Genomic DNA, 17,093 nt, shown 5'->3' on the forward strand with positions numbered 1-17,093 from the left:
CTTATAACAACCTCATTATGTATATATAAAACCATTACCAACATTGAACAAATGGAAAAACTGAAATTTGGAGAGGTTAAGGGATTTCACCAATTTAACAGAGGAGACGAGAGGTGGAGCCAGGGTTTGAACCAGGCACCCTTCCCTCAGAGCCCAAGCAACTCACCTTGACCATGGCTCCAACCTTGTGGGCTTATTATGGGGGTTTTAGGAGGGAGTGTGGGTAAAACCTTTAGCACATATTTTTTCAGTATTTATGATTATGCTGAAGCTCATTAAGTAATGTTTTACAGGGTGGTAGTAATTTCAGTGTTCTGTAGTGAGAAGGTGGTTACAGTGTTACCAAAGTGGAAGCTATATCCAATGTTTTAATGTTACAGAGCAGTTTAGAGCCATCTAGTAATGCATCCTTTATGGCCAATATGCCACTCCTCCTCTCAGATTTCACTCTGCTTTAATAATAACAATAACAATAATAATAAAGGAGGAAGAAACAGAAGAAAATAAGGCAGAGAGGAAGTGGAGGAGGGAGAGGAGGAAGAAGAAGAGGAAGAAGAAGGAGGAATTCTATTCAAGCAAACCAGTAAGCAAGCGCTACCCCAAAACATGGGCAATGACAATGCGTTTTCTTTGAAACTGTGAGCTGTCCTTTGTGGAAGAGTCTTAAATGAAATGGAAGATGGTCACTGTGTACAGGGAGCTGTCCCCAGATATAGGACTGAATAAAGAGTTCTGAACTTGGAGAACTACACCCAGTCTTGGCTGTGCACACTCCCTGCAGATCTGGTATGGAATCACATCAGAGGAAATGCATTGCAGACCACAATTTTCCAGCATGTTGCTCCAGCCTCCAGCAGCCCGTTAGTATTAGCATAAAGCAACATAAGTCATCTTGGAAGGCACAGTGGGGGAGACAGCATTTTTTATTGCTCCTTTTCAGAAATGTGTTAAACTACAGATCTGGATACTTAAGCTGACTGTTTCTACACTTCACCTATGATAAGGCAAACTCTTTAGGAACCAAACTCAAATCAAAGAAGCCATTGGCTTAGCCACTGAGGAAAAATAAAAGGCAGTGATGAGAGACTGGAAATTTGGGATGAGGCTATCAGATTGTTATAGTGAAAAAGGATAAATGGCCTTTCTGCAACATGAAACATATTTCCTATAGCAAGGAGAATGAGTAAACCTAACTTCTCAATCTTTCCAAGCAGTATAGAACTAGACTAAAAAAAAAAAAAAAAAGCACAGATATTCTAAAGAATTTAGACAGCAGTTACCTAAAGGCTGAGAAGAGCCATTAGTACATGTGATGATATTTTCAGGATGTAAGAAAAATGTGACTGGTTAAAACAATAGGTAAAAACAAACTGGCTGAATTTCAAGAAAAATTGAAGTTAATCCTGTTCAGAGATTCCAAATTTCAATTTCCCAAATTCCCTTGGGAGATACAGGTTAATAAGAACTCACATAGAAAGTGAAGCAAAGATCTTAGAGGCCCATAAACTAAATGTTAAGACTACAGTGTGACGGTGCATGACAAAATCTGATGTACTCTTGGGGTGTGTTAAAAGAGGTAGACTATCCAGGTTATGGGAGGTGATAGTCAGAATAATATGTTCTGTTCTGGAGAGATATAATCCAGAGATCAGAGAGCTTATACTCAGAGAGGTGAAAAATATTAGGATGACGGGAAGGTGCATGTCCCCAAAAGAAGTTGTGTGGGCAAGATTTCGGAACCTGGGAAATATGAGCTGGGCAAGAGATGCTTGAGAGCAAAAGAGAAGAACTTACATCGTATGTATGGACACTTTTTACTGTATTATTGCATTCTCACGCACACCCTGGATCACCATCTGATACATCCCCTTCCTCTGAAGTTGTACGAGCTGGCTTAGCCTGACTTACTTTGGGGCCATATATTGTTTCACTTTGTATTTTTTGTAAGTAATCTCCCCAAATCACCTGTGAACTTCCTCAGGCCAGGGATCCTGTCTTGTTTAGCTCTGTATTTCCCACCGCCAGTGGGACTAACTCAGGAGGCCCTCGGTGACTACTTGTTGATTTCCTCCAATATGCCACTTTTTTTGCCATTAGGTTAAACACTGTTCACAATCTGGAGGAGACATCTACTCTGACTTAGCTGCTCCTGATCCTCCATCTGGGCCATCAGGATGTGTCATCATTAGCAGTCTTAACTGGAGAAGTTAGGCATTTGGTATCAAGGGTCACAGAATTCAGCTGAGTTTAGACACTCCACTATCTACCTCCCGAAATCCAAAAGAGGGAATAAAAAGGCTTGGGGGTAGCAAAAGCTGTAACTTAATTGGTAACACCTGCAGAGAGCAGGTGATGAATGTATGGGGAGGATAAGGGATATCTCCAATCTTTTTCTGTTGTCATCTCCCCATACACACATCCCTGTTGAGCAGGATACCTCTAGCAGTCTGAATCAAACCTGTTCGGGAAAAGAAAAAATATCAAACAGAAAAAGATATTCTAATATTAACAGCACTCTCAGGAATGCAGTTGAAATTCTTAATAAAAACTATTTCATCTCTTTCCTTTCTTCCCATCACAATCTAAGTTATTGAGGGTAAAAATTCAAATGAACATATCTCACCAAAATATTTATTCAAATAGGAATGTTAGTGATTTTCAGACGCTTGCCGGCAGAGTGGAAACAGAAAGATAAACGACTTTCTCACCCTACTCGGGAGTTATTGTTATCTGCTAGCCTGTGATGTTCCCTCATTATCGTGGGGTACACACATCCAGGCAGTGCATAATTTGGGAACCAAAAGTAAAATAGTAAAACATTTCTCAAGATGCTTTCACCATTTCACCATTTTTTAAAAGAATTTAAATTCAGGGAAAGAAGCATAACTCATATTGCCTCTCCCCAGGCATTAAAATTCTAAGCACAAAACTATGTGCATTGCTTCACCACAGGATGCTACCAACATTTTGCAACGAGCAGCCCAGAATCCCAGTCCATGTGACCCCTGAACCTTCTGGAGTAACGCCAGCATTGCCAAAGTACATTCACCACATTTTACAGATTGTCCAACTGAGGTCAGAGGGAGGAAGGCAGCCATAACTTTTCTCAGATCCATCCAGCGACAGTCAGGAGAGGAATGTCTTCCAGTCTTCCTACCAGTGAACAAAATGATCACTGGAGCTGTTTACTTCCATTTTAATCAGTCAGCCAATCAAGTCTGAAATGAGAGCTTGCTTAATTATACTCTCAGCCCTGCACTCCGCTCTGCTGCAAAGCGCTAAGAGATGGAAGTGCTGCTTTGCCCTCTAGGAAACCTGCCTGAGACACACCTGAAGCAATTAGAGAACAATACAGGCGGAGCTGCAATTAAGCGAGGAAACGTTAAGCAGAGTGATGATAAGTGCTGTGAAGGGCTGCAAGGTGTGGCTCCAGCAGGGGGTGGGGGTGCTGTCAGAAAGAGAGGGTCCTTTCTCCCCTGGCTGCATCGTCACCCTTCCCACCCCTCTCTGGCTGCACCATTCAGGACTGACAGGAAGCAGCTCCTCATACGGGGCGCCCCCGGTGCAGCTGCCAGGCTCCTCTCTGGTTCTCCTCCCACTCGCTGTCCGGCTCTGCCCCGGGCTGATGCTCTAGTTACTGCCTGAAATCCTCTTCCATCAGCCTGTTTCCAAGTGCCCCCAGGTCTGTGTTAACATCTCCCCCAGGCGATCTCTCCATCACCTCTTCCCTGGCCAATCCTTACCTTCCTTCTCATTATACCCGAGTCCGTCCCATTCTGTCCCAAAGATACACCTTTGTTCTTTTCCTAACCAGTCTGTGGGGGTCCCCACGGGGCCACACAAACACCTGTAGCAATTACAGATATTTAAAAATAAAAGGATCTTTTAGCAGTCCCAAGGGTGGTCTCCAGGGTATGGTATGACAGATTTCTCCAGAAGTACTAAGTAAAGCACAGTGAGATGAGGTCAATATCCTCAGAAGATAATGGCTAATTTCGGTACATATAGAAAAATGTTTAGCTCCAGACTGATTCCTCCTTCAGACACACATCAGCCAATGGCCTTCATATCATCCTCACTATCAGAGCGCCTGAATGCAAGTGTCAGCCGAGGGAGGCTGATGTGGGGTTCTAGGAGGTGAGCGGCCCAAACGAAAAAATGCACGAGGAGTTGCCATACTGCTGGACAGACTTCAGCCGGAGACACCATGGGGTTAACAACACTTTATTGCCACAGGGAGGTGCACCCTATGATGCACCTGTCCTGCTTTTATCTGTTTTCTGTCAGCACATGCGCGGTCTGAGTTTCTTTGTTCATCAGGCTTACAGAATATCTCTAGCACATGCGTACTTCTATTTTCTTTGTTCTAAATCTTATATAATTGACGCATGCGTGGAGCAATTATTTACTGCATACTACAAACATACTCTGATCGTGGCCTTGGGTCCCACGGCCTTAACTCATCTCAACACCAGCTCACGTTCCACCCCCTAGGTCGTGGGAACCTTATCCCACAGGGCGGAGCATTGTGCCCAAAGACCACAACAACAATACAGAGTACAGCATCCTACCAATACACAGACAGCAACAATAGCCAGGACAGTTAGGCTCCATCTCCAGGAGGACGTCAAGGATGACCACCAATTCTTAAGGGAGTCTTGAGTTACATGATCTATGCGATCCAATTCCTGGTCTATTTCATGCAGTCCTTCCAATTGGGGGGGGGGGCATTGCCCCGCTCATGTCGGAGTATTTCTTCAATAGTCTGCCACCGCAAGTCCCAGGGCGATCTCGCTGTCCTGTTGGCATTCCATCGAATCAAGGTGCTCCAATTAGCTCTGGACGCAGGGTGGAGGTGCCATGGCAGTCCATCTCCTGCGTCTACAGGAAGTTCAGTACAGACCCAACAGTGAGAGACGTTGTGGACTCGCGCGAAAGTGTGTGCCCAGGAGAACATGGTATTTGCTGTTACCCTGGACGGAAGGACAGAGCAGAGGTGGACACCATGATTGGCAAATCTCTCCCTTCTGGGAGGATGCAAGCCACTTTCTCATCCTGTGAGAGGACAGTGGCAGGAAGGGCCGTTCGCCCTGGGCGGTGGTACCACACCAACCCGCCCACACTAGGTTGGTTACACTCTGGGAGAGCTTCAGGAGCTATCAGTGGAATTGCCCAAAGCCATAGGGCTTCTGCTCCTTTAAGTAGGGACACTCCTGTTTTCCCTAGAGTAACCTGCACATCAAAAGGCCATTCCCCCACTCGTGGGGTTACCTGCAGAGCTTTCTCTAGCCCATCGCCCCATGGTTCCAAAAGGGCTAGCCAGGGACCTTCAGTCTGGACCTGATTCTTCCATGTCCAGGTGTTCTGTTTTCCTGAGTTCAACACCCTGGGGGCGCGTAATATTAACGCATGCCCCACTATTGAGACATCGGAGGCATCCTGCGTAGGCCCAACTCTGAGCCTCCGAATAGTCCCTTTCAATAACTTTTCCAGTGGGCTCATACCTGTATGGCGAGGTTGTTCATTCAAAAGACGTACCGCCTGTGACAAGACACTGTTCCAGCCTCGCCCTTGTGATTTGAGAGCCCTCAGTTTGTCCTTTAATAGGCCATTGTACCGTTCAATCATTCCTGCTGCTTGAGGACGGTAAGGCACATGCAATATCCAGTTAATATCATTTTCCTTGGCCCATTCCTGGGTCTGTTGGGCAGTGAAAGGGGTCCCTCTATCACTTTGTATTTCTAAGGGAGTCCCATAGAAGGCCCGTAAAACTTCCAGTGCTCTAATAGTAGAGTCTTGTGTAGCTCGGGGCACATGGTGAGCAAAACCTAGGCCAGTAGCGGTGTCTACCGCTGTCAGCAGGTACCGCAAGCCCGTACTCAGAGCAAAGGGGCCTACGTAATCTATTTGCCATACCTGCAATGGCTGAATTCCCTGTGCAACCTTCCCCGCCTGTTGGGGCCATCGCCGCCGGTGCGGGTGGTACTTTGCACACCATGGACATTGCCGCACGGCATCTTTGACTTCACTGTGGCTCAGGTGCAGGCCCCACCGATCGGCTACCTGCCTCATTGTGTATGAGCCAACATGACCAAGTTTCTTATGGAGCCAGGGACCTATATCGGGCCCTGGGACCATAGCCTGTACAGGACGGAGTTGGGCTAGCACATCAGCAGCATCATTGCCTGGTGCCAGGGCTGGGCGGTGCCCTGGTACGTGGTGAACAGTATACTGGCCTTCTTGGCCTTTGTCCCATAACTGTTTCCACATCTGTTGTCCCCACAGGGGCCGGTGCCCAATCATCCAGTCTTTCAGGGCCCATTGGGGTATCCACAATGTAAGGCCTCGATATACGGCCCAACTATCTGTACAAATCTGCAAGGGGCTAGGTTCATTCATCAACACCAGCCATACTGCCCATAACTCAGCCCATTGGCTGGATTGGCCTTCTCCGGTCTCATACCAGAAAGCTTCAGTGGCAGGGTGCAGTGCTACTGCAACCCAAGTGGGCGGACTGCCCTTACAAGATCCATCAGTATACCAAGCAGTTCCCGGGGGTGGCCCTTTCCCTTCACGAAAGGGACTGGGCACAGGGTCCACCCCTTGTTGTGGGAGTGTCTGTACGTCAGGCGCAACAAATCTCACAGGCCCTAACACCTGCTGCAACTCTGCAGCCAAGGGGCTAGTGGTGTACTGGGCTCTCTGTTCCAAATAAGCACCCCACTTCGTCAGAGTTGGGGTTTGGGCAGTTCCCGATCGGGGTTGCTTTGCCCATTTCTGTACCCATCCTGCAACAGGGCATGTGGTCTGCACTTGGACCTCTTGCCTCCCCGTCAGGGGTTCAGTGGCAATCAAGGATGCATAAGTCGCTAGCAACTGTTTCTCAATCAGAGAATAACGACATTTAGCCCCTTTCCACAACTGAGACCAGAATCCTATGGGCACTTTCTGCTGCCCATGTTTCTGCCATAAGCCCCAGCCATATCCATCATTGTCCACATGGACTGTCAACCAGAAAGGGATGTCTGGATCTATAGTGCGCAGTGCTTGCACCTGGGCCACTGCCCTCTTAGTTTCAACAAATGCACATTCGGTCTCATCAGACCAGTTCCAGATTTGTCCCTTTTTAATCAGTTTATACAGGGGTTTGGCTATTTGGGCCAAATGAGGAATAAACACCCGCCAGTATCCCAGAAGACCCAAATAAGTCTATAACTGTTTAACTGTTTCAGGACGGGAATATGCCTGGATTTTGTCTATTACTGCTCCAGGCAGCACTTCTGTCTTACCCGACCAGACAACACCCAAGAATCTGACAGAATATCCAGGTCCTTGCACTTTGTCCTCGTTCACGGCCCGCCCCCAGCCCGCCAGGGCTTCTCGCAGCGCTGTGGCACTGGCTTCCAAATCTGAAAGAGAATCAGAGGTTAGCATTATGTCATCAATATAATGGAACAAGCGAACGGTATCCGGTTTGCTCCACGTAGCCAGGTCCTGGGCCACCAGGCCATGGCACAGTGTAGGGCTGTGCAGATATCCCTGCGGCAACACAACAAATGTCCATTGTCTGCCTTCCCAGGTGAAGGCAAACTGTTCTTGGCTCTCAGGAGCTATGTCTATCGAGAAGAATGCATTAGCCAGGTCAACCACATAGTGACAAGTACCCAGTTCATGGGACAGTCGGTCCATCAAATCTGTTATATTCGGCACAGCTGCATGCATGGGGGGAGTGACTTTATTCAGTTCCCGATAGTCCATTGTCATCCTCCAGGAGCCGTCTGGCTTCTGCACCGGCCATACTGGAGAGTTATATGGGCTATGTGTAGCCCGAATTATACCGGCTTCCTCAAGCTTCAGAATAGTCTGTCCTATTTCCTCATGGCCTCCAGGCAGTCGATATTGCCGGACATTCACCACTCATGTGGCCTGTGGCAAAATCAAAGGTGCATGATGAGGATGCCCCCGTATAACTGTTTTCACCATATGGACTCTCAGGCGAAATTCCCCTTGAGTCGTCTGTATTTGCAATCCTTGCAAAATGTCTATCCCCAAAATGTATTCAGCTACTGGGGATATATGCACTTCATATGCAGCAGGGGGCAGACGGCCAATGCCCAAAATCAGAGTCACTCGTTTAACACACATTTGCTTGTTTCCATATCCTTCTATATCAACCCATGGTCCCTGAAAATGCTCCGGATTTCCATGCACCAATGTAATTTCAGCTCCTGTGTCTACTAGTGCCAGCACTCGCTGTTTATTCATGGGGGACCAGTGAATAGTCAGCTCAACATGTGGCCTCCGGTCATCAGGGTGCCCCACGTCCCAAACACCTTGGCTTTCCTCCTAGTCTGGGAGGAAATCAGCAAAGGCCACCTCTCGGGCCTGATGGGAGGTTGGCAATGGAGTATATTGTTGCTCAGGCCATAATTTCTTCCATAAGGCCATCAGCACCTCCAATGGCTGGCCATCTAATTTTACATGGTCCAGGCCAGCTGCCAGTAAATCACACTATATCTGCCGGCGATCTAGCTTTTGGGGCCCTCCTAAAATTGGAGCATTCCCCTTTTTCCTCCTTGGTGTGGACTTCCCTTTCGGCGTCACTGCACAGGAGGAGGGGGTCTTGGACTCACCTTGAGTCTTGGCAGCACGTACCCCCTTTTGGCGCACCTCTATGTCCCCCAGATGAGCCAGAGCCTCAGTTACTTCATGAATGGGGCGGTCTACATACGGTGCTAGTAGCGCCGCCATACTCCCAAACGTTCCCGTTGGGCCATTAGCCAAAATCAAATCTTTCATTCAAGCTATAAGGAGCTCATCATCTGGACTACAGACATGCAAAGAAAACATCATCTGGCGCATGCCCATTTCCCGGATAACTTGCGCTAAGTCCAAATACGTGGTCCATTTACTCACGTGTTCAGGCAAGTCCCCTGCACTTTCCCACACAGTGCGTACAGCAGCCATTAACCAACTTATCAGCGTATGGTTGCCAGCATCAGCATTTGACTGGGGGATAATTTGCAGCCTCTGCCGCAGTGAGGGGACAGTTGCTATGCTGGCCAGCTGGCCCATCTCCTTCGGAGATAGCTCAGTCTGGTCAGCCCCATCATCCCAAAGGCGCAATAGCCATGCGGGGATTGACTCACCCATACGCTGCTTACATTGCTTTGCCAGGTCTCTCAACTCCATTGATGTGTAGGATGTATAGGTGGTTTCTCTTGTCACTCGCCGTGGCCCCGCAGGAATTCCCCCCTGAGCCATGGGCTCCTCCATTTCCATCCGCTGCCTCACCACTGGCCGTAGACGCAGTGGAATGGGGGGAGGTGTCGGACTTACTGCTCCCAGGGGTGGTGGGACCGGAGCTATACAGGCATAGCTGCTCTCAGAGGCGGCGGAGCTAGGACCATGCAGACATCTTTCTGCTGTGCTGAGTCTCTGCTTAAGCTCCTCTTCTTTGCACTGCAACTCCTCCACTTGCATCTGTAAATCTCTCATGTCTTGGCTAGCATGCCGTAACACAGATAAGAACATCCAGGCTAAGGCTGCCTCTCGGTGGGCTAATGGGACATTATTTTCTAACAGCTCCAACGCCCTCCGAATGTCATCTGGCTGGGGCGCCAATGTGTCCCAATCCTCAGGTTGAGCCCACGTCAGCAAATAGGCTGCCACCGGGTACCATACAGAGGTAGGGGGCCACTTTGCTTCCACCAGAGCATCCCCGTCAGGGGCAGGGGGTTCAGAAGGGGCACTCACCTCATCCTGCCGGCTACGCCAAGTGTCAGCCGAGGGAGGCTGATGTGGGGTTCTAGGAGGTGAGCGGCCCAAACGAAAAAATGCACGAGGAGTTGCCATACTGCTGGACAGACTTCAGCCGGAGACACCATGGGGTTAACAACACTTTATTGCCACAGGGAGGTGCACCCTATGATGCACCTGTCCTGCTTTTATCTGTTTTCTGTCAGCACATGCGCGGTCTGAGTTTCTTTGTTCATCAGGCTTACAGAATATCTCTAGCACATGCGTACTTCTATTTTCTTTGTTCTAAATCTTATATAATTGACGCATGCGTGGAGCAATTATTTACTGCATACTACAAACATACTCTGATCGTGGCCTTGGGTCCCACGGCTATAACTCATCTCAATGGTCCGATCATGGCCTTGGTTCCCACGGCCTTAACTCATCTCAACACCAGCTCACAGCAAGTTTCTTGCAAAAGACAGTTTTTACAAAAAGGAAATAAAAAGAATAGTTATTTAAACCTGACACCTTTTTATGCCTTTATTTTTTTCCAAACTAATATGTCAAACTAATTCAATTTATCTTGTCCATTTTTCTCCAAAGGATGACATAGATCTGAAGCAAGTGAATGGGAGGCAGTGCAAATACATAGTCACGCTTAGACCATTTCAGGACTGTAACATAACCAGAGAGAGAAAATTTTAATTCAAAAGTTAACGATTCATATATCACTTGTTATCTCCACCTGTCAACACTTCTGACAGCCTATTTTAATATTTGGATTTTTTTATACTTTATCTTGTGAAAAGAATTTTATCCCTTTCTCATTGTATTCCTCAACATGGAAAAAAAAAAAAGAGGTCAGACTGGAGTTTTAAATTTTATGCATGGAGGATGATAACAATGGTTTCTAGAGACAAAAAAAAAAAGGTTCCTTTCCTCATAGGAAAGGACTGATTTATCTTCAGCCATAGCAGCAAGTAATCACCAGAACCAATTCTATATCCATCCTAACTGATCAATAACAACTTCGTATCAAGAACTGTGCGTCTGCCTCCATTTTGCCCCCGCCCCTCCTAAGCACACACTGGAACCAATCACTAGTCAAAACCCAGAGTGAGCCTCAGTAACTATGAACCCCAAACTGAGACCAAACAACGTTTCTTGAGCTACAAACTAAATTAAAGTATTTTTTTAAACTCATAGAAACAGTGTAAACAGCAACTGACCTTCCCCTCCCTCATCCACTTCAAAATTACTGAACTTGGACAAACCCAGTACATCAAAATAGTATCTGAATCAGGAGTTTAATCCTCCTCCCCAGAGGCAGAAAGGGGCCCAACAGGATAACTTCAGGGTAACCCCGGGTCCAGCAGATGCAGGGCAAATGGCTCCTGGTTTCTAAAGGCCAGCCAATCAGTGACAGCCTGATAGTTCTAAGAGTTAGCCAATGAGTAGCAATGATTTTCAATAACCATACTTACACAGTTTAAGATCCACCAATACCTAAATACTCTTGTTTCTGAAATTCTACCAATCCCTGAACTCCACAATTTCTGACTCCCTACACAAGGTAATTTCTCTGCTTTGTTCAGGGAGGGCTCAAAAGTAAATTCTCCTTCAATCAGCAAGGAATAAATTCACATCTCTGTATCAGATATGGAGAGATGGCTGCTTTCATTTAATCTAATTTGATATCTCACTAGTCTATTATAGTCAAAGATTATTCATTTACTCATTATTTATACTCCCATTTATTTCAAATAGCATATAAAGTAGTTATAAAAACCAACCAATGGCCCAAGCCGCAATGTGCAGAAGGTTGGTCTACAATGAAATGAGCCAATAAAATCATTGTTTAGACTTGTGGGTTTATTTAAATGTAACATGTCCATCGGTCATCCATATTTCTGTACCCCTCTCCCAATGGCTCCTAAGATCTAAGCTTCAGGAAAATTATCACACAGTGAGGAGAAAGGTTATAGAATATCACAGTGTACTTACACAGAGTACAATGTATCCCTTGTACACTGGTGGGCAAAGTCAGCCCCTCCAAGGTTAGCCTTCATCTCAGAATGTTGAGACATCATACGCTTGAAAGAGGATTCCAACATTTATCCAATGTGTTCAATACAAAAAGTGAGAGAACAAGACTGAGATATCTCCCTTACATACACTTAAGGTATCTGAAATCATAAAATCTCTTTTGAATAGCAATTATTCTCTTAGAACTAAAAAACTGCTATGAGACTGTGCATAAGTCATTACGTACCATTCTGTTTAAAGTAGAATTATATATTTGTCAGAGGATCTCCAATAAGAATGCCAGATGCATAATTGTAAACATCATTGTCCTCTTAAAGTTATTTCAAAATGTCATTTATGGATTGTCTCTACTTTACCCAAGTTTATGGATATAAAAAGCACAAACATTTATTGAAGACCCCATAGAATAAATAGAGTGACTTATGTATATTATGGTCGCCTGAGCTCTGTAGGACTTGTAGGACTTACTGTGTCAAGAAAGAGTTCATTATCTATTTTATAAATGAGAACCAAGTCCCCTAACATACTGTGTTTAGCCATGATAAATATCACAACTCTCCAAGATCCTTTATATCTTCTGAGCAAGCTTGCCTGCCATCTGCTACAAACCTGCCTGCATGAGCTGTCTGGTTTCTCTGGTTCCGATCTCAATGCTTCTGGCCAGGCTCTTCCCCCAAATATAAGCTATCCTTTCCCCCTTCATCTCTGCCCACCCAAATCCACTCCTTTGTCTCCGACTCCTTATCCAACAGGAAGGTATACTCTGTCACTTCATGAGATCTCCATCTCCCTCCTCTGAGCTTACTTACATACCTGGTCCCAGTCAAAGCATTTATTTGTTCATTTACTTAAAAACATTACAGTTTACCTTGCCGGGAAGTATGCAGATGTTTGGTAATTGCCAACTGTTGCCTGGCATTGTAGTTATCTGTGTACCTGCCTTTTCCTTCCTTATTAGCCGTTACCTTCCTGGAGTGCAACGGATGTGCCTTTTCCATCATATGGTGCGTAATACATGCTAAGCGGAGGAACAAGCTTGCCTTTGGCACGGCAGGAGAGCCCACAGGAGGTGAACCAAGTAAGCAGCACGCGATTCACTTACCAAACAAGTATCTGATCTCTTCTGGTTTATTTCATTTACCAGATTTCCCTTGAACAGTTTGAAAAAAATGTTCTTTCTGCAGTGGATGAATCATGAACCCTCTAAGAAACAGAAGTTGAAGCAGTATATTCACAGAGTGCATAAAATAAGTTTCAAACCTCCAGCTATTGGTAATTGTCAATCATTTTTAAAAGTCTATCCATTTAGCTCCTATGCTGCTAGAACTCTGTGTGCTTGAATATCCCTAAGGACAGCGTCTATTCCTGGGATTATCGTGTTTATGGATCTCTCAGAAGCATGGAAGAGACCTCCCAGAGGCTTGTTAAGATAACTAACAGTAACCAAGCTCAAACAAGGAAGGGGAATGGCACCGGACCATTTGTCTTTCAGTTTGGAGGGCAGAGAGAGTGACGGTGTTCCCCTGTGACCGCCACACGCTGCGCATGTATTCGGAACCGAGATTTTTATGAGCACAAACGCCAAGTGCGGATGTTGAAGAAAAGAGCCTTGCGCTGGAGAGAAAACAAACTGGGGGAGACAGAGCCCGTGTCTTCGAGGCGCTCACAGTGTTTACGGCAGGGGCTCCCCCTTGTATAGGTCCACCCCCTGGCCCGGGTCTGTGCAGCCCCTGCGGCCCGTGGCTGCCAGCCTGCCTCCCTCCATGGAGGTGCCTCCTGAGGCTGGGTCCCACTCCTCCCCCCCACCTGTCTGCTCATCTGCTTGCAGCGCTTCCGCTCTCACCAGGATGTAAATGGCTCCCAAATCTATTTCTCCACTTTGCATGTCTCTCTCTGCATCACAGGGTACTTACTGCATGCTGCTGGCAGGCAATCATTACTCAGTAAATACTCGCTGCCTGATTGTAGGATAAGATGGAAGTAATCTTCTTCCAGGTAAATGCATTAAGGGCTTTTCTGGGTCAAGATGGCCTTGCTCTTCCAAAATTCAAAACTAGAGAGAAAAGGATGAAATTACTACAGGGACACTCCTTAGATGAGAGGACTGTATAATTTTTGCTCGGTGTCTGCTGTTTTACCTGCTCAGCACTGCCGCCTCGTTCTGAGAGTGCTACCTTGCCTTCCACCCCACATGTCCATTACTACGTGGCCCTAGACCATACTCACTACATGGGCACCTGACCCAAACGAGGCTCAGGACCCCCTTCCCTGGGATTTTTGAACTTGGAACTAATAGGCACTCTCTCTGCTTGATGCCTGAACCTAATAAATATGAAACTCCAGCGATGTTTTTCTTCACCAAGTCAGTAACTCAACAAATATTTACTAAGCAACTACTGTATGCTAAAGCATCATGCAGTGAAGGATTCGAATGAAAGTGTCTGGCCAGGAGTAGAGGAAGACAGAAGATAAGTTAAGTGTTCAGTAAGTGGACATATAGTATCAGATGTGATAAGCCAGAAACCCACTGTCCAAAGAAATCGCTATCTGATCACCTGCATAATTTTGAGTCAGACTAAGAAGGAAAGAAAACAAAGCAAGAATAGAATGTTCATTATAACACATGCCGTTTTCCCATTAGCTTTTCTACGGTTTTTAAACGTGAAAACAATAACAATGACAACTCCAATTTAGGAAAGGAGCTCGAAGTGTCCAGCAATGCATTCAGTAGAGTCTGTATGCCTGTTAACCTGTACGCCTGCCCTTTTGAGATATGCACTAAAAATTAGCCTGATTTTATGAGTGAAGGAGCTGACTCACAGGGAAGTCCAGTGATTTGGCCAGCATCACAAGGTGAGCAGCAGAACCAGTGTTAAAACCCAGGAGGCCTCCTGCTAGAATCCTGGCTCTCACTGCTCATGGTACCATCCTGGTACTGAACAGCCTCCGCATCCGGAAACCGTGCTGAATAAAGGACATCTTGCCTCAAGGAGCTCACAGATAAACTGGGGAGGCAAATCCATCAGGGGACAAGTGTGATACAGCAGCTGTCACTACATGGACAAAATTATGTAGGAGTATAGAAAGCTGTGCGTGGGCTGAAGTCCTCAGCCCCACTCAACCCTCTGGAGTCCTCCAAGGCCAGGCCCACCTACTCACAAGCAGATCGGCTCTGACCTCGTGCCTGCTGCTGCTCCGTACGGCTGGATGTGGGAGAAAGCCCTTCGGGATGTGGAAGTGGCAGCTCATTTCTGCCCTCATACTTTGAACAAGTTGTCCTTGGTGTTTGCTCGAAGTGCAAGAGAGGGAGCAGCGTGGCTTCTGCCCACCGCCCAACCTAGCTCTTCTTTACAGCTTACTTAAAAGAGAGCACTTGGGAATGTTCTTAGGACTTCCTCCAGGCAAATACACTGGTACAGCCAGTGCAGAACGACGCATCGCCACAAATGTGAATTCAACATCAAATGGGAAGGTGCTTCCTAACACTCCATTCAATGAAAAATGTATTCCAAATGACTTTACTGGGGTTTTTAATTTTTTTTTAATGCAATATATTTCCACTAAATTGGCTACCCGTGAGTTAAAGAGAGGACAGTAGGAATGCGCAGTTTCCTCCTTCAGTCATCAGCCTGTTCTCTCATTTTTCAACCCTCTGCAACGGCCTTCCTACAAAGAAAAGCCCGGGTCAGGAATTCTGTCTCCCAGAGCCCAGAGCAGAGTGAGCTCCTTCTCAAAGAACCTCTAGCCTGTGGCCTGAGCAGCAGCCTGAAGGGAAAGGGGTGGGGGCAGAAGAGGGGCCGGGAAAAGTAGCAGAAAAGTGGGTTAGGAAGGCGTCTTTAGAGTTCTCTTAGAAGCTAAAGTGCTGGAAATTGAACGTCAGAGCCCAACCAGGTTTTCCTTCCCTAAGGGCACCTTTTCTCATCTGGAGAAATATTAAGTTCATTTCGACACCGCTGTCCTGGAATTCACAGTTGCTATCAGTTCAGGGAACAGCCGCACATCCAGGACTGATTCCTCCCCGACAGGGTCTTCCAAGGCCCCTCTCCAGGCAGGATGCATCTTGTCTCGGTGCCCCCAGCACGGACTCCCACACCCTCCCTGGATTTCCACATTTTCAGTATAACTGGGAGAAGGGGAGAACCTTGTCTCATCATTCAGAATCCCTGAGAGTTTGGAAGAGTGGGAAGAGCATGCGTTTGAGGTTAAGCACATCCAGTTTAAACTCTGGCACTTACGTCTAATTGGTGAGTGATTGACTTAGGCTACTTAACCCCTCAGGGGTTCCATTTCTCACCAGCACAAGGAGACATAGCAATACACACCTATCCAATGTCCTCTGATCATTAAAAGAAAAACCAAAGCAACTCACACTTTGTGAAAGGTTGCCTTGGGCTGGGCACTGGTCTGAGCTATGCACAGGTATTGTTTCCTTTAATCTTTGCAACACACCATCAGGTAGATCCTAGTCTGGGCTCTGTTTCGTAGATATGGAAATTGACGCTTAGAGAAGGTAAAAAAAAAAACTTGCCTAAGGTGCTTAGCGTGGACTGCACAGAATAACCATAATAATAACAACAACTATGCTTTATGGCACGCTGACTCTAGGCCAGAGAGGTGCTGACAATGTCACCTCTTTGTCTCAGGTGTTCCACATTTTTTCAGGTAAGGAACCTGTAACCTAAAACTATGAAGTAACTTTCTGTGGCTATTCAATCACTATGTAACAGAGCAGAGATGTAACCCCAGATCTTTGAGTCAGAGTCCTTGAGCTTAACCATTACAGACTGCCTAGAGGCGGCAGTCTCACCGTGTGTGTGTGTGTGTGTGTGTGTGTGTGTGTATACACACATATATACATATATATGTGTGTGTGTGTGTGTGTGTGTTTATATAGTAGCCCCATATTTTGTTGAATCAAATTGACACTGTGGGGAATCTTCCCTTCAAGCACATTAGAGTCCTCAGAGAGAAAATATAATCTTATGCATAATGGATCTGATTTTCTCTTTAGTTTCTTCACAGAGAGGGATTTAAAGAAAGGAAGGCGAGGAAGATTTGGGGTGTGCAGGACTCAACCCCAATTGTTCAGCTCTTGGACTGAAGCCTGGCTCACCAGCTCCTTAATCTGGGAACCAAAATCCACAACATTCATTGCAGGCTCCCAAGCTGCTAGACTCCGTAGCCACATTTTTGAAAATGGACACAAAGCACTTCCTCCCCAAGGTTCATTGCCAAAACAATGGTAATAATACAAGCAGCTAGTAAGAGAGGGTTGATTAAGTATAGTCTATCAACTTGATAGC

At 46.3% G+C, this 17,093-nt stretch overlaps 2 protein-coding genes across 10 annotated transcripts in view; both read right to left on the minus strand.

The window, feature by feature from the left end:
• Positions 1-4,343: 4,343 nt before the first annotated feature.
• On the minus strand, positions 4,344-9,898 carry LOC116668910. 5 transcript variants are annotated; one of them, XM_032497112.1, is made up of 4 exons: positions 9,757-9,898; positions 9,165-9,365; positions 7,290-7,409; positions 4,344-4,973 (listed from the first exon to the last, which is right to left on the minus strand). In XM_032497112.1, exons 1-4 carry the CDS (start codon positions 9,885-9,887, stop codon positions 4,694-4,696), a joined length of 732 nt encoding a protein of 243 aa, XP_032353003.1. In that variant the 5' UTR covers positions 9,888-9,898; the 3' UTR covers positions 4,344-4,693. The 5 variants fall into 5 exon arrangements, 4 of the variants coding, with proteins under 4 accessions (XP_032353003.1, XP_032353004.1, XP_032353006.1 ...); XR_004326172.1 differs by lacking the exon at positions 9,757-9,898 and having other exon boundaries at positions 7,665-9,533; XM_032497113.1 differs by lacking the exon at positions 9,165-9,365.
• A 115-nt stretch (positions 9,899-10,013) lies between these two features.
• The window catches only part of LOC106730690, a 494,581-nt gene continuing 487,501 nt past the window's right edge, over positions 10,014-17,093 (minus strand). For 4 of the 5 annotated variants that reach the window (XR_004326175.1, XR_004326174.1, XR_004326173.1 and 1 more), the window contains one exon: positions 10,014-13,843. The gene's annotated coding sequence lies outside the window, so the exon portion shown is untranslated. Of the gene's footprint in view, positions 13,867-17,093 lie in introns of all 5 variants that reach the window. The other variant, XM_032497116.1, reaches the window with a different exon arrangement.

Source organism: Camelus ferus, chromosome 15 (genome assembly GCF_009834535.1).
Source record: "Camelus ferus isolate YT-003-E chromosome 15, BCGSAC_Cfer_1.0, whole genome shotgun sequence".
Lineage (NCBI taxonomy): Eukaryota > Metazoa > Chordata > Mammalia > Artiodactyla > Camelidae > Camelus > Camelus ferus.